The sequence below is a fragment of the Ipomoea nil genome, unplaced genomic scaffold (genome assembly GCF_001879475.1).
Source record: "Ipomoea nil cultivar Tokyo-kokei standard unplaced genomic scaffold, Asagao_1.1 scaffold3199, whole genome shotgun sequence".
Lineage (NCBI taxonomy): Eukaryota > Viridiplantae > Streptophyta > Magnoliopsida > Solanales > Convolvulaceae > Ipomoea > Ipomoea nil.
The window spans coordinates 120,325-137,141 of NW_017619627.1; the positions used below are offsets into that span (position 1 = coordinate 120,325).

At 35.0% G+C, this 16,817-nt stretch overlaps 3 protein-coding genes and 1 non-coding gene across 4 annotated transcripts; 3 read left to right on the forward strand and 1 right to left on the reverse strand.

Annotated features, from left to right (window-relative positions):
* Window positions 1-665: 665 nt before the first annotated feature.
* On the forward strand, window positions 666-8,672 carry LOC109168486 (vam6/Vps39-like protein). Its single transcript, XM_019317513.1, has 12 exons — window positions 666-1,269; window positions 1,413-1,624; window positions 2,080-2,211; window positions 2,317-2,460; window positions 3,082-3,194; window positions 3,458-3,884; window positions 4,544-4,873; window positions 5,231-5,452; window positions 6,005-6,247; window positions 6,689-7,138; window positions 7,704-7,802; window positions 8,047-8,672. Exons 1-12 carry the CDS (start codon window positions 828-830, stop codon window positions 8,245-8,247), a joined length of 3,015 nt encoding a protein of 1,004 aa, XP_019173058.1. The 5' UTR covers window positions 666-827; the 3' UTR covers window positions 8,248-8,672.
* Window positions 8,673-9,554: 882 nt separating this feature from the next.
* Window positions 9,555-12,218, forward strand: LOC109168488 (AP-3 complex subunit sigma-like). The gene is made up of 7 exons (XM_019317517.1): window positions 9,555-9,772; window positions 9,870-9,912; window positions 9,986-10,050; window positions 10,213-10,309; window positions 10,860-10,930; window positions 11,415-11,506; window positions 11,746-12,218. Exons 1-7 carry the CDS (start codon window positions 9,704-9,706, stop codon window positions 11,810-11,812), a joined length of 504 nt encoding a protein of 167 aa, XP_019173062.1. The 5' UTR covers window positions 9,555-9,703; the 3' UTR covers window positions 11,813-12,218.
* A 304-nt stretch (window positions 12,219-12,522) lies between these two features.
* On the forward strand, window positions 12,523-12,594 carry TRNAQ-CUG. Its single transcript has one exon. It is a non-coding gene; the product is annotated as a tRNA-Gln (tRNA).
* A 1,621-nt stretch (window positions 12,595-14,215) lies between these two features.
* Window positions 14,216-15,778, reverse strand: LOC109168489 (60S ribosomal protein L6, mitochondrial). Its single transcript, XM_019317518.1, has 2 exons — window positions 15,627-15,778; window positions 14,216-14,847 (listed from the first exon to the last, which is right to left on the reverse strand). Exon 2 carries the CDS (start codon window positions 14,840-14,842, stop codon window positions 14,534-14,536), a length of 309 nt encoding a protein of 102 aa, XP_019173063.1. The 5' UTR covers window positions 14,843-14,847; window positions 15,627-15,778; the 3' UTR covers window positions 14,216-14,533.
* Window positions 15,779-16,817: the final 1,039 nt, after the last annotated feature.

Consider the following 16,817-nt stretch of genomic DNA (forward strand, 5'->3'; position numbering starts at 1 on the left):
TTTTAAAAGTGGTGCTTTTTTCCCCCTGATATATTAAATTGGCATTTATACCATTAAAGTAAACATTTTATTTATTTTACTACTCCAACAAATTATTGTGTATACGTAGGGATGACCACGGTTCGGTTTGAATTGAACCGGATACTAAAGAAATCGAATTAATAGTTTACGGTTATAATTCAGATCTAGAACCCAATATTTAAATGTCAATTTATTAAAATTATGTATCAAAAAAATTGAATCTTGAACCGTGAACCGGCGGTTCCGGATCTGATTCGCGATTTTGAACCGTCTTTATTTTAAAATTGTATTTTTTATTTTAAAATAGTCTAAATTCAACAATAAATGTATTTTGTTTTTTCAGTTCGGAACATGAACCGTCCGTTCCGGTTCACGATTTTAACAAACTCTAAATATCGAATTTCGATTCTAAATTGTAATTGGAATATTTCGATTTGGTTGCTATAGTGTTTGTTTAGTTTGAACCAAATTATGGTCATAATTTATTGGAGAAAAAAAATAAATTAAATATTTAATTTAAGGGTAAATATGTCCAATTAATATTTCAGGGAGTCAATCATTTAGAGAAAAAAAATGTTATAAGTATATAACTCAGTAGAAAAAAGTGTCATTTTCCCTTAAAATAAATTAGTGCTAAGATAGTTAGTTGTACTAAGAATGGCGCGGGCAAAAGCCAAGAGCGTAGCAACAGAAAATGTCCCGGCTTCCTGTTCTTAGACCGACGTCGTTTCGTTGAGGACACCTTTGCCAGTTTGGCAACTTTTTCGTCTGAGAAAGCTCAGCGATCGACAGGGGAGAGAGCAACAATGGTGCATAGCGCTTACGACTCATTCGTGCTCCTCAATGATTGCCCCACGAAGATCGACGCCGTCGAATCGTACGGCTCAAACTTATTCATCGTCTGCTCGGATGGATCGCTCCGCGTGTACGTACCCGAATCCACCCGCTCCGACCGGTCGACGGCGTCGGAGTTCCATCACCACACCTCAGAGCTTCGCAAGGAACGCTACGTCCTGGAACGGACTGTGAACGGATTCTCCAAGAGGGCTATGCTGGCAATGGAGGTGATCGCGTCGCGGGAGCTGCTTTTATCGCTCTCCGAGTCCATCGCGTTCCATCGGTTGCCCAATTTGGAGACCCTGGCCGTGATTACGAAGGCAAAAGGGGCGAATGTGTACTCGTGGGACGATAGGAGAGGGTATCTTTGCTTCGCGAGACAAAAAAGAGTTTGTATTTTCAGACATGACGGTAAAATTGATGCTTTCCGTGAAATTTTAGTGTTTTCATTAACATAACAAAGTAGCATTTGTCTTTGTAATGTTGAAATTGCATACTTTAACAGAAGCTCCCCGAAATTGAAGTCTTATTTCTTCATTTTATCACGTATTTAGGAGGAAGGGGTTTCGTAGAGGTTAAAGAATTTGGAGTACCAGATACGGTTAAGTCAATGGCTTGGTGCGGCGATAATATTTGCTTGGGAATTAGAAGAGATTACATGATATTGAATACCACAAATGGAGCAATGTCTGAGGTGTTTCCTTCAGGGAGGACTGCCCCCCCTCTTGTGGTGTCACTTCCATCTGGAGAACTTCTTTTGGGGAAGGTAATTCTTGTTGTTATTACTTCATTTGATATCCCGCTGTTTGTGTAGTGATGTGTTGCTTTATTAGTTCTCTGCACATCTATGGTCTTGTAGTATATAGATTTTCCAAATATTTACTAAATATAAGTATTACTCTCTAACTTGGAGAGAAATATAAGAAGAGGAAGTACAATAAATGGTTATCCATTAAGATGCTGGGTGGTGGAATGATAGGGATGGGGATTATTCTTGTATAAACTGAGATTATATTCCTAACAATTATCCTTGCGTGAGAGGCTGTGCTTTTATAGTATTATATTGCTTAATTGCTTAATGTGGTTCTGGTTGTATAATTAATACTTTAACTCAAATTTCAAGCTATATTTAAGTAAACATCTTAGTGCCAAATTTCTATGCATGTTTAACATTTTTTGTTTTTACATGTAGATCTAACTGTTACTGCTTTCTTTGTGTAGGATAATATTGGAGTATTTGTTGACCAAAACGGTAAGCTACTTCAGGAAGGCAGGATTTGTTGGTCTGAAGCTCCTGCTGTTGTTGTTATTCAAAAGCCATATGCAATAGGTCTCCAACCAAGACATATTGAGGTAGCTTGACTTTTAGCCTAGCAAGCACATGGTTTTCCCATTTTAAGTATGGCTAGTAAGTGTAATGCATGCACTTATGCACTTTGATATCTATGTGGATCACAGATACGTTCTCTTCGTGTTCCTTACCCATTGATACAGACAGCTGTCCTCCGAAATGTTCGCCGTCTTGTTCAAAGCAACAATGCTGTAATTGTTGCTCTAGAGAACTCTGTTTTTGGATTCTTTCCTGTTCCTTTAGGTGCACAGGTATTTCTCAATCTCTAAATCATTGACATTTGACATGAACTTAACAACTGTTTCTCTAGGTGCAAAGGTGTAAATAATAATGCCTTCATATTCACTTGAGGTTGTATTACATTGCAACTTGTATTTGTGGCTTGGAATGAGAAACTTCATATCAGGTGGAACTGATTGTAATTAGCCTTGAAAATTGCATTCTGGGAATGTTTCTACTCTTCACTTTTCTTTATTTGGAGGAATATTTCACTAAAATGCACCACAGGTTAAATATTTAGTAGTCCAACTTTTCTTTGGTAGAGTAACTTTAGCTGGTTATAGTCTCTGTACAACACTTGTGAATCTGATTTCATATCGATGCAAAGAATTCCTCTATCTTTGCTAAATTATGTTCTTTTCTGTTATTAAATAGAAGGTTCTGAAAATTTTTGTTGCTTTTAGCACATTGAATGTTGTGGTTGAACATGTAAAAGTAGATGTCAAGTATTGCTTGAAAAACATGTTATAGGACAGGAAATTTCTAACTAACAGATCCTGGAGGTTGTATGCAATATTGAAGTTGTGAACTGCTTGCTCTTAGAGAGACTAATGAGGTTTTGGAAATCCAGTAATGTTATGTTTCATGTGCAGATTGTACAACTAACTGCATCTGGCAACTTTGAGGAGGCCTTGGCTTTGTGCAAATTGCTTCCACCAGAAGATTCCAGCCTTAGAGCTGCAAAGGAACAGTCAATTCATATAAGGTAATTTGCCCTCTGCTTCACTTCTAATTTCCATCCTTCTGCCAGTTTTATTTTTAGTTTTCTAGTTTTAACTTTTGGCATTATGCTTATTGACACTTTTTTTTGGTGATGCTTATTGACACTTTACTTTAAGGCTTCAGAACATACAAAAAAATCTACATTTCAAATCTTTTTCAAATTGAAGCAATTTGTGCTTTTGTACTCTACCTGTTTTGTTTTGCTTTCAATTTAAGATGAGTAATAGTAAGCAATCTTCATTACAGATATGCACACTATTTATATGAAAATGGGAGCTATGAGGAGGCCATGGAACATTTTCTGGCATCTCAAGTAGAAATTACTTATGTTCTTTCTTTATACCCATCCATCATTCTTCCCAAATCTGCAGTAATTCCTGAGCCAGAGAAATTTGTGGATATGAGTGGGGATTATCCAAACCTTTCCAGAGGTTCCTCTAGCTTGTCGGATGATATGGAATCAAATACTCATATATTGGAGTCTGATGAGACAGATATTGAATCCAAAAAAATGAGCCACAATACTTTGATGGCTCTTATTAAGTTTCTGCAGAAAAAAAGATATGGTATTATTGAAAAAGCTACTGCCGAGGGAACTGAAGAGGTTGTTTCAGATGCTGTAGGAGATAGTTTTGTTTCCTATGGGACTAGTCGGTCCAAGAAAACAATCAAGGTAGCTTTTATTTTTATCCTCTTGGGAATTTTGTAATCAACAGTTATTGATATAGTGAATGTATGTGACTCTATATAGCATGTGTATTACAGCCAAATGAATTTGGTTTACTATACATTTATTTCATGAAGGGGTTAATGGCAAAGGAACATATTTGCTAACATTTGCCAAAAGGTTTAATGGTTTTTTTTCCCTCTAGGTTCTAAATACTATAGTTATTATTATTATTTTTTTTTTCCAGATGATTTCGTGCTTATTACATATAGATGCTTATTTTATAGAGTTGGAACTTATCTGTCATCTGAATCTTGATGTATCTTATTTAAAAAGGGGAGAATAGGTGTGTATATTTATCAATTTCAGCACCTCTAATGTACGCACCAAGATTCAGTAGTTTGCCTAATATTTCACATATAATACTAAATTTGGTCTTTTGCTTTAGGGTCTTATTCTAATATTTTTATTGACTTGTATATTTATATATAATGGTTGTGTTAGATTTCACCAATTCCCTTATTGTTTTTATGTATGTTAATTATTGTATCATTCTTAGTGAGTTATCAATGTATCTAGAACAGTAATTGATAGTTTACAACAATTAATATATTTTAGTTTTAGTTTGCATCTATTTGAAATTCTTATACAGTTCCGTCTCTTAGGGCCGTACAAATACTCCTATCGGCTCAGTTGCTCGGGATATGGCAGCTATACTGGACACTGCACTTCTACAAGCACTGATTTTAACTGGACAGGCTTCAGCTGCTCTGGATTTGCTGAGAGGTGTTAACTATTGTGATGTAAAGATCTGTGAGGAATTCCTGCAGAAAAGGAGTCAGTATTTCTGTTTGCTAGAACTTTACAAAACCAGTGGAATGCATCGTGAAGCGCTTAAACTTCTTCATCAATTGGTGGAAGAGTCCACGTCAGACCAAGCATCTGCTGAGCTGTCACAGAAATTCAAGCCTGAGTTGATCATTGAATACCTAAAAGTATGCGCCTCTTTGTGATTGAGATTTTATTTGCTTTCTTGAATTTTTTGTTTTCAAATATGGACTCATTTTTCGGTTTTCTGAAGCTGCTGGATTGTAGACTCATTAACTTGATGTGTGTGTGTGTTTTTTTTCTTTTTTTTTAAAAATAAAATTAATGACTTCATTTTACACTCTTTGAGGGATAGAAAAGAGGATTATCCTAGAAGGTCCACAGGATTTCAAGATTATGACGTCTGCTTTATCTGCCTGCGCATCTACTTATTTTTATAAGTGCTCACTTGATCTCCTTGATGTATGTAACATGGATTTTCCATACATGCAAAAATTTAATCTGATTATTCTTTTATTTGGCAGCCTCTGTGTGAGACTGATCCCATGCTTGTTTTGGAGTTCTCAATGGTCGTCCTTGAAAGTTGTCCGATGCAAACTATTGAGCTGTTCTTATCTGGGAACATTCCGGCAGACATGGTCAATTCTTACTTAAAGCAGCATGCTCCTAACTTGCAGGCTACATATTTGGAACTTATGCTTGCAATGAATGAAAATAGCATTTCCGGAAATCTTCAGAATGAAATGGTAAAGAATATTGTTGATTCTTGTGTCCTTGCTTACTGTTCTTTCCTTTGATTTTTATAGAACCCTCAAGTTAGGTTAGAAACTTGGAATTCTCTCCCTATACCCATGTGGCCATGTCTGATCCAATATGAAGTGGATGGAGGACAAGAGCAAAAGACTAAACATGGTGTGCAACGTGCATTTACGTTGTTGGGTTAGAAGGTACATGTGAAATTGGAATTATTGCAAACCATTTCACATAAGCTATTGCTGTTGCTCCAAAATTGGTTTGAAATAACAATTAATAAGAAATGATCTAATAAATAATTACACAATTTCATAAGAATACAATTCTTATCCACCACCCTTTACATATCTCCCCTCCTTCCTTTTAAAAACTTCCCTATCCACTGAAAAATGTATCCAGGCATAAAAGCATTCTTTTGCTGTGAAAAGTTTTTTTTTGGGGGGAATTTGATGATAAAATCCGCTTGAATGAGATGCTTTTATGTGAAGTGGGCATTTTCCTTTATAACTAACTATCTAAAATATGTGCTAATTAACCCATTACAGGTGCAAATCTATCTTTCAGAAGTGCTTGATTGGTATACTGAACTTAATTCTCAGAAGAACTGGGATGAGAAAACTTATTCCCCAACAAGAAAAAAGCTACTGTCTGCTCTGGAGAGTGTCTCTGGGTACAATCCAGATATTTTATTGAAGCGACTTCCTCCAGATGCATTGTTTGAGGAACATGCTATCCTGTTGGGAAAAATGAATCAACATGAGCTTGCCCTATCCATTTATGTACACAAGGTATTTTTTTCAGGTTGATGTGTAGGCTCTCTTTGGAGGAACGTAAGGTCCATTAAAGACTAATGACTCTGGATCTTCTTTATTGATAAGTGGTTTAATATTGCTCATCCCTTTATTATCTAAATGTTTGATCATTCTTCTTGAGAAGTTTATATGCTTTAGTTGTTGAGTAGTGCATCTACTGATCTGTCAAGGACTTCTGATTATTTTCTAAATTTGTTACTGTTATTTGCTCCTTTGATTCATCATTTCCCATGTGTACATTGACCTGGGAAAAGGGCTCAAATATACTTGTTACCCCCTACTTTTGTCAGTATTTACTATTTAGATGTGGTATGCACTTAAGCCCTCAGTTTCTCACTGTAATTCTTGTTTTGTCCATCATCTATTCTAATTTTTTATACTATAGCCATGATTGAGTCTTTCTTTAAACATTGCCAGCTTCATGTTCCTGATCTTGCTCTCTCCTATTGTGATCGAGTATATGAGTCTGGAGTTCAGCAAAATTCAGTAAAATCTCACAGCAATATATACCTCACACTACTGCAAATCTATTTGAACCCTCGGAAGACTACAAAAAACTTTGAAAATAGAATCAATAATCTGGTATCATCCCAGAGCCCTGGAATACCTAAGCCTGGCCCAGGACCTACAACTAAACTCAGGGGAAACCGCTTTAAGAAAATTGCAGAAATTGAAGGTGCTGAGGACACTCGAATCAGTCCAAGTGGCACAGATAGTAATAAGAGTGACGGTGATGTAGACGATATTGGTGAGGAAGGAGTTTCTACTATTATGCTTGATCAGGTCCTTGATCTGTTGGGACGAAGGTGGGACCGAATCAATGGAGCTCAGGCCTTGAAAATCTTACCACGGGAGACCAAATTGGAGGTACTAACCATTTTTGTTGGACATGCTCTTATTATTACTGTTATTATTTTTTATAATGTGAATATGACATTACTTAGAAGCAGTTATTATATGAAATTACCAATTCTGATAGAGTAACATGTGTTTTTTTTTTTTTTTTTTTTTTTTTTTTTGTTGCTGTTTTGAAACAATAATAGAGCCAGCATAACAATGCAAGGAAAGATCTGCACACATTTAAAAATTGCAAACAGACAAATCAAGCCACAATGAAATCCAAATATCCAATAGGAAAAGCATAACTTTTTCTTTTAAGTTCTCTAAAAGTCAAATAAAATTATTAGTAACACTTCCTGTAGCATTTGGGTTAATAAACAATAGACAAACTAGTTAGACATTGGCTGGATCTCCATATAATAAACTGATTATAATCAATTCATCTTAAATGTTCACAATCTGAGATAGACTTCCCAGGGAAACTGTAAAAAATAAACTCTTCAACTTTAACCAAATTTTCTTGTTTAACCTGCTAGTCCTAATGTCTTTTAACATTGTATCCTATCTTGAATTTCTTTTGACATTGTTCCAGAACTTGCTTCCGTTTCTTGGACCTCTTCTGAGAAAATCAAGTGAAGCACACCGAAACTTTTCAGTGATCAGGAGTTTGAGGGAGAGTGAAAACCTACAGGTATTGTTTCATATGTGGAAATTATCATTATGGACTTGCTTTGCTTGATGCATAGTATGATGCTTCTGTCCAGCTGTCTTTTTGGTGTCATTAATAGCTGTCTTTACACTTAACCAACTCAAAAAGCCTCTTCTCTGGGTTCTGGGGTAAATTCCATCTGGCAGTGTGACTAACATTCCCTCCAATATTGATCTTTTTACCAATGCTTTAGTTCTTAGTTAGTATCCATTTTTACTATGAGCAGGTGAAAGATGAGCTCTATACCCAGAGGAAAGCAGTGGTGAAGATCAACGGTGATAGCATGTGCTCTCTTTGCAACAAGAAGATAGGGACGAGTGTTTTTGCTGTGTATCCAAATGGCAAGACAATTGTACACTTCGTTTGCTTTAAAGATTCGCAGAGCATGAAAGCTGTTACAAGGGGCTCTCAGTCGCGCAAGAGATGAGTGCAAAATAGCAAACCTTGTACGCTTTGTCTGGTTTAGAGATTTGCAGAACATGAAAGATGTTACAAGGGACACTCTCAGTCGTCGCGCCAGAGAGGAGCGCAAAATAGCAACCTTGTTCTCATGTATTACAGTTGCCATAAGTTTTGTGCAATTTAATGTGTGGTGTCAGGTGTGTTGTAAGATTATCTGAAAATGCGATTTTAAATTATTTGCGGTTTTGAAAGGTTGAATCCTAATCCCCAGGGTCTCCTATTATCCCATCTCTAAGGTTTTGTGGAGGAGATAAATCTCAGAATATGCATCATTAGAGACCCCGAGCTTGTTATATATACTAGTGTGGTTGGGCAATAATACTAATGTAATGCGCACATTTTTTTGTACCAAGAGAATTAATTCATTTGTGATTATGGTTATAATTCAAACTCATATTTAATTTTCAATTTTGACATTCAATTATCTTCTTGATTTTGTTTTTGAAAATAAAAACAAGTACCATTAATTAGGAAGATAAAAGTAATGAATACAAGGGATAGAATTCTAAATTCTCGTGGTCGCATGGTTGGGTAGGTGGAGTATTATAATGTGAAAATAAATAAAAATTATTATAAATAAAATTTTAATTTTGATATAATTTTTAATCTAAAAGAAACTACACTAAAATATTTGATTTATTGTTATACTTTTTGGGAAAAATGATCAAATCAAACTCTCAAAGGGTAAAAACATTCGACTGAGTTCTAATGCAACCCTTCATAGCATTTTAATACTTATATGGTTGACATGTATCTTTTCGCTTATTATTTTTTAAAATTTTTTGGATAATTGTGACTATCCAAAAAAAGACGGTCATAACCATTTGAGACAACCATAGTTGTTGTCCAAATGAATAATCTAAAAGGACATGAAGTCTCTATAGGTAGTAGCCATGGTCATCGCTCACGTTTCAAATGTTCAAGATTTGAACCTCATCTTTGAGTTTCATATTTAGATAATGGTCTAGATGGTCATAGACGTCTTCTTCTTGAATAGAGGGTAACTATATTAAAAATAAATTTAAAATTAAAAAAAAAAAAAAACGAATCATATAGCTCTGAGTTTACTACATAGACTCTTAAATTGTACTCTCTGATGGAGTGAACACTGATAGGCTACTTTTTTTCATGTGAATCTCAATACAAATGTCTACATCAAAATTTTGTATATGAAAATAAAAATTAGAAGTACAAAATGAAAGTACATGGAATATTATGTTACATTAGAATTGAAAACATTTTCGCGAAATTAAAAAGTTTGAGTTTAGGTTTTTGTCATTTTAGGAGCTGAATTACACAAAAGCCTTTTTGTTTAATCCTAGTAGGCAATGATGATGAGTTGTAGTGAATGCTAAGACAGGTAAGGTTGACATCCGGCGACTCTCACTCTCACTGTCCATCGTCTATCTAATCTAACCAAAATGATAAAGGCGGTGATGGTGATTAGCACCACCGGCAAGCCTCGCTTTTCCAAATTCTACGAATCCCAGGTTCACTCCTAACTCCTTTGCTTTCTTGATAGATTTGTAAATATCAGCTATCTAATTTCTTTTTTTCTTACATCAATATGATGACTACTTATTCTAGTCTCCGGAAAAGCAACAAGAGTTCATTCGTCAAGTCTATGCAGGTTTGTCAATTCCTTACTTCTCAGTCTCTCTCGATTTTTTTATAGTTGCTTTATTTGTTTATTTGTTTTACAGTGCTGAGCAACCGGCCTGGAGATGTAAGCAACTTTGTACAGGGAATTGGATCAGTCTTCGGTTCGGTAATTCATTGTTCATTACCTCCTCCTCCTCAGTTCTAAGTAGTTATTTTGATTTGTTTATGTTCGTTGTGCTATTTTAATTTTAATAGATGTGTTAATCTTCAAATTGGCTTTGATTCCTACTGCATTTTGGTCTAATTCGTACTGTAATTTGGATTTCAGGATACACAGCTTGTATACAAACACTATGCTACCTTATACTTTGTATTACTATTTGATAATTCTGAGAATGAACTTGCTATGCTTGATCTAATACAAGGTAATAGCTTGATCATTGTCATCCTCTCGTACTTTAAACCTGCCTTCAGAAAACAATGTGAATGATTGGTTATAACTGTTCTTGTAGCACTGAATTTGAAGTTTATCAGTTTATTCCGATTGATTATAAATCTTCTTATGGTACTTTATTGGAAGCTATCTCAGCAGAGAGGTAGGAGGTTGTTTTTTGGGTGGGGGTGGGGGTTAATGATAAGGATTTTGCACGTTTGCTAGCATTTTCCTTTTGGTGCAAATGAATGACCGTACTATTGGCTTTACTTAAAGGAATGTGTTATTATTGCGAAAAGAAATTTGACTGCCCAAAAAATTCTGGAAAAAGTAAGCATGTTAGTGCCAGTTACTTGATATGGTATTATACATTTATACTATTTGCTTGTACTTGGACTAAACAGATGAATGAGGATTAAGAAGATTACTCTTACTTTATCATGTTTTTCAAACTATTTTCCTTCATCATTAACATAAATTGCTTCTCCTTTATCTTAAATGCTATGGATTTGATCACTTGTTATCTTCAATGTCAACTTCAGTTCTTGTGGAGACATTGGACAGATGCTTCAAAAATGTTTGTGAGCTTGACATCGTATTTAATTATAGCAAGGTTAAGTATTTTCAGTATCTTTTTTTTTTCTTCTAGTTTTTAAACTTCATGCCTTTATCCTACATACTTTGGTTCAGACATTGGATATGAAATAATTAAATTGGTGTACATTTGCAAATTGCTTTGTTTGAGGTGACACCAAAAAGAATCCATCGTGTTGAGTGTTCCAATCTCTGAAATATCTAGTAACTAGGCTAAAGAGACTTACTACTGGATTAAGAGATAATCACTTAATTGTGATCTAATGATTATGTATGACAAATTGGAAATCATTTCTTCCAATGGACCACTCAAAGCTGCTTAGCCAATCAAATGCTAGGTTCTGAATGTAAAGTAGCAGTATTATCATTGCTGACTAATGTGATCCTTTATGTAGTTGCTAAAGGTTCTGCTATTCCTTTTTGTGTGGATACTGTCGTGATCTGTTATTAGAATTTTGCAAAATGCATCCAACAATATGTGATGCATATAATGTCTTCCACAGATGCATGCTATCTTAGATGAAATTATTTTGGGAGGTCAAGTTCAAGGAACAGATTCTTTTGAGCTTATGAAGGCTGTTGAAGAAATCACAAAGTTTGCCTCTCTCTCTCTCTCTCTCTCTCTCTCTCTCTCTCTCTCTCTCTCTCTCACACACACACACACACACACATGCACTCGGGCAGCCACTCCGAAAAGAGTCACACATGCATGCATGTGCTTCTCATGTTCACTTGCATGTGAGGTTTCTTGGTGGGCTTCAAAATGATGCTCTTTGTATGCTCAAATTAGTGAAAGTGAGTTCTTTAACTGAGAATGGTATCAATGAAATACAGATTAGAGTCAGCCTCGACCGCAAGCAAAATAGTGGCCAAATCTGTTTCTTCTTGGTGGGCTAGATAGTACTTGACAGACGCAACCATTACGCATTTACCCACTGCACGGATTTCCATACCTTGAAGTAAACTTTGGTTATCAAGTATTCCCCCGGGGATTCATAGAAGCTGATCCTGCCATATTAATCACATGAAGGTATAGAACCATCTGCAATGCTGCGATGTTGTAGATATTTTAGCGAGTGCAAACTTACTGCCCCACGGCGTCACCGGATCATCTGAAGAAGTGAAAATTGACATTGTTGCCTGTTCATCTTGAATTGTAATGTTAAGATTTTTTGTGTAATAATAAGAATCACAATGACAGAAGTTGCCGGTGTTACCAACTTGAACAGGCGTTTTGGGAAATGCTGTAAAGTTCAATAGCGGCATGGGACTGTGAAACAATCAAACTAAAGATCAGGTGGAATCAACTATGACAATTTCACTTTACACCAAATCAAATTGGTGGAACTCACTTTCATATTGTCTATAGTCAAGCTAGTTTTATACTACAAAATGAAATCATTAAAATGTTGGTATAAATGTAATATTGAATAATAATTATTTAAGAAAGAATTTCTGACTATTATTTTTATAAGCCTGGTGGTGTGTGGTAAAAAACTTAAGAGCTTCTCCAGTCGAGTTTGATCAAGATTCCAGTGGATTATTCATTGCTAGTGACAACAACAACAGAAATGAATACAAATATGGTAAATATAAGACAACTAGACAAGAGGTCCCATGGTCTAGTGGTCAGGACATTGGACTCTGAATCCAGTAACCCGAGTTCAAATCTCGGTGGGACCTTGCGTTTTTTATATTTTCGGTTTTCAACTTCTGTTGCCTGTAGGCCATTTGTTGATCGGGCAACTCTGTCTAGCTTTCATCAATTCTTATAGAATATATTTTTTACGATTGATCCGCCCGGCACATTATATGTTAGGGGTTGGATTTTTTTTTAAATTTTTAATCGTTTAATAAGGTAACGACCATGTCAGCAAAAAAGGGTAAACATTTTATTTTTGGTTTAATAGCATGATATTGCATTGTTCATTGATCCAAATTACAATTTATTAAGTTTTTGCAGTTTGACATATTTGATAACTGATCCTTATTACAATTGATGGAATAATTACGAAACGGATCCGGAGCGGATCAAATCCGAGGCACCGTACTTGGACTAGGGCCGAGGTCGGCCGCTTGGCCGAGCTCCGTGCTCGGCCAACGGGCGGGGTCTCCGCATTGTTCGAGTCTTGCGGCGTTTGTTGCGGTCCAAGACGGTTGAGATGACTTCCCATCACTTTCTCCGGAGTTGTTATGACGAAATTGGGTATAAAAAACCCTCATTCATGCCCTATTGAGACACGAGCTGTCCTAATCCACAATCTTGTCTTGTTATTACATTACTTGAACATTTGTAATAACATTCAACACGTGACTAATACAAATATTTTTCCCCATGACTTACATTCGTACATATTTCGATCCCTTATTACCTTACAATTCATCATTGTCTTTATCGTAATCCTATACTTGTCATTTCTATTATTTAATCGGGTTAATTAATTCAAACCCCCGAGTTAATATAATCCATCAACAATAAATTATTATTACTTGTATTGCAATCGTAATTGTAGTGATATTAATATCAAGAAAAAATTATTATAATAATTATTAGGAATAGAAGGGAATAATCAAAATTTGAAAATTATAGAAAAATTATAACATAACATATATATATATAGAATTACATTCTTTCAATCCCAATTCTCTTGTCATTTATATTTTTTCTTATTATTTTAACTTCTCTATAATTTTTTATTTTTCAATTATTTGTTTCTAAATTATTCCGCTATATTTTTAACAATAATAATAAATTGTAGGTGTTTGTTTCAATGTAAATAATTACAAACTAATTAGAAAAACATTGGGGAAAAAAAAAAAGAATTGTAGTTCTAAAAAATCTAGTCTCTATTGTTTTAGCGGAGAATATAACTTATAGTGCAATATTCCTATCAACATGAAATCATGCTTGCTTTTTCACATTTCACCATAGCACAAATCAAATTGTTATTCAATTGTGACTAACAAATTGTGGGGTTTGTTTCAATGTAAATAATTACAAATTAATTAGAAAAACATTGACAAGAAAAAAAAAATAAATAAAATTGAATCATAGTAATTCTATTTAAAAAACTAAATTAAACTCACATTTAAGATATCTCTCTATTGTTTTGTGAGAGAATATAACTTGGAGTTGCTAATCAAGCTGTCATTCAAATGTGATTTTTTCAATCCCCTAAAATCATTTATCAATTTTGCAATTTTCTTTTCTTCAATTGACCGGCAAAGTTGAAATAGCACCAGTCAGTCTACCATAAGGGAAATATCACATCCAGTCAAGGATATTATGCCAACAACTGAGAGATCTCCACAAGACCACAACCAAAATGTTGGCTTTCCTTGTCAATATAATGTGCAATCAATCAATTAGTTTAAGAAATAAATACGAATTCTAAGGTGTTTCAATGAGCATATCTTTATATCAGATAGTCATAGAATGCAGAGGGAGAACACCAAATTCAAGAACATGGCTACTGTAATACTTCCTTCCAAAGCAAAGATATTGCATGACAAAATCTTGAAGGGAAATAGAGTGCTATAATCTTATCAAATGGAATGTAGGTTTTTGATCCCTCCAGAGAAATTTAACAGGAAAGGTGCAAAGAAAATGGAACCTGGGAGCTCATTTCGATTTCTTCCCCTGCTTCTTCTTGATCACTTCATCAATGTACATTATTCCTTTCCCTTTGTACACTTCAGGGGGCTTACAGCTTCTGATTGATGCAGCAAACTGATGCGTTCGATGCTTGTCGATCCCAGTGCAGCAGATCACGTTGGGTTTGAAGCAGAATACGCGAACTGCAGGAGGAACGGTCAGCTCAACCTCATGACTGTAACCCAGTTTGAGGTACAACAAACGGCCCTCAGATTCTGCTCGTGCTTTGAAACCAACTCCAACAATCTTGAGAAAGCGAAAGAATTTAGCTTCCATTGCTACTGCATTCATCAATCAATCTAAGACTTCAAAATCATAATCCGTTACTTCAAACAGCAGCTAAACACCACACCAAGATTGCAACCTTTGCTTTGTAATAACTAATAAAAAATGTCCAATTAAACATTTCTAGATCGAAAATATAAGAAATCCACGATCTTAGAAACGTTAAACATTCATGACAACTAAGTGGTACTTTATCCTCAGTTGGAAACTCAAGACAAATAACAAATGATATTTTAACTCACTAATTAAGGGAGTCCAAAACAAAGAAAACTTGGTCAACATATAATTCATGTGATTCTAATTTCTTAAGTATTACGGAGTATTTCAGTTTCTGTATGTTATTTCAATTTCTAACTAAAATACCAAATGGTACTTTATAAGCAAACATTAAGCATAAATGGTACTTTCTGAGCTCTGTATAAGCAAACATTAAGCAGTACATCACCCATCAGTATAAGTAAACATTAGAACCTGGGCAGCAAACATTACTCAAATTTGCTGCAAACATTACTAGGGAAATTATTAGAAACTAACATGACTCAAATTTGCTGCAAAAATTCCTCAAATTAGAATTTAGAAACTAACATTTCCAGCAACTAACATTATTAGGGCATCACATAATTACATAAATTAAACCAGCAACAAACAAAATTAGGGAAATTAGAGCAAAAACAAAATTAGGGCAATTGGGCGGACAAAAATATTAGAGAAGTTGCTTATTGAACAAATTACTGAAATTAAGCAAACAATTAAACAATGGGGTGAGAAGTTGAACCTGAGCAGCTTGCGACAGTGGAGAGGCCTGAGGCAGAAGACGGTGGGCGGCGGTGACTGGCGAGGAAGAGGCGCCGTGTGGTGGCGGGCCGCGAGCGTTGGGCGGTGGCGAGAGCAGAGAACGTTTTGGCGAGGGAGGCGCAGAGGCGAGAGCAGTCTCGCAGATCAAATGAAAGTAAAAAAGAAACAATTAAAAACGACGTCGTTTTTTCCTGACAATAATCTTCTTTTTATTTTCACTACCAGTTGACATGAGAAAACTCTCAATCAATGGGCTTCGAGCCTTGGTTTATGGCCCTTTATATGAAGAACGGCCCTTTATACAAATGTGCAAATCTTTATGTTGTGAAATCGTGTCCATCTTACAAAGTAGACACAGTTCGATATTCATAATTTTAAAGCTATATATTTATAATTTTTTAATTTTATGTTTACAATTACAGAACTTTATGTTCACAATTACTGAACTATATGTTCATAATTATGAAGTTATATATTTATAATTTTGGAACTTCATATTTACAATTATTGAATCTCTATATTCATAATTACAAATTATATACTTATAATTATGTTTACAATTATATGTTCATAATTATAAAATTATATGTTCATAATTTTTAAACTATATATTCATATTATGAACACTTTAAAATGACACTTTGCAAGGTGGACAAGATTCCATAGCATAATTTTCCATTATACATACTCCGTATTCAGCAATAAAGTTGGTCCTGCCATCCATGTGAATACGTACAGAAATACACTATACAATACCCAAATAATAATTATTTAAAAAAAAAGGTGGGGGAGGGGGGCGTAAGAGATGGGTCATCGAGATTGGGGTAGCAGGAGAGAAAGGACAGTAAGAAAGAAAGGGTGGGGAAAAGTGGAAAAATATAAAAAAAAAAAAAGAAGCTGCGAGAAAGGACTTGTATACTGTAGTCTGTAGTGTGCAGTAAATATATGAAGAGGTAGAGTGTAGCACTGTGGGGGTTATTCTGTCTTCACAATATGGGACCACTGCCACTGGACCGTTGCCTCAAATCACCACGTCACTCAAACCGGCTACTGGTAAGTAAAACATAATTAATCGTATTTAAAAATTAATCAAACTCTTATTATATAAGAATAGGATGAGATTTGAACCTTGAGTATAATAAGATTCAATCTGTAACAGTAATGTCATCAA

Bases quoted from the DNA above. Each gene is read 5' to 3' on its own strand.
- LOC109168486 (XM_019317513.1), top strand. From the start codon at position 828: ATGGTGCATAGCGCTTACGACTCATTCGTGCTCCTCAATGATTGCCCC. The intron at 1,625-2,079 runs GTAATTCTTGTT...TTCTTTGTGTAG, and splicing joins GAGAACTTCTTTTGGGGAAG to GATAATATTGGAGTATTTGT. The intron at 7,803-8,046 runs GTATTGTTTCAT...TACTATGAGCAG, and splicing joins GGGAGAGTGAAAACCTACAG to GTGAAAGATGAGCTCTATAC.
- LOC109168488 (XM_019317517.1), top strand. From the start codon at position 9,704: ATGATAAAGGCGGTGATGGTGATTAGCACCACCGGCAAGCCTCGCTTT. The intron at 9,913-9,985 runs GTTTGTCAATTC...TTTGTTTTACAG, and splicing joins CATTCGTCAAGTCTATGCAG to TGCTGAGCAACCGGCCTGGA. The intron at 10,310-10,859 runs GTAATAGCTTGA...TGTCAACTTCAG, and splicing joins TATGCTTGATCTAATACAAG to TTCTTGTGGAGACATTGGAC.
- LOC109168489 (XM_019317518.1), bottom strand. From the start codon at position 14,842: ATGGAAGCTAAATTCTTTCGCTTTCTCAAGATTGTTGGAGTTGGTTTC.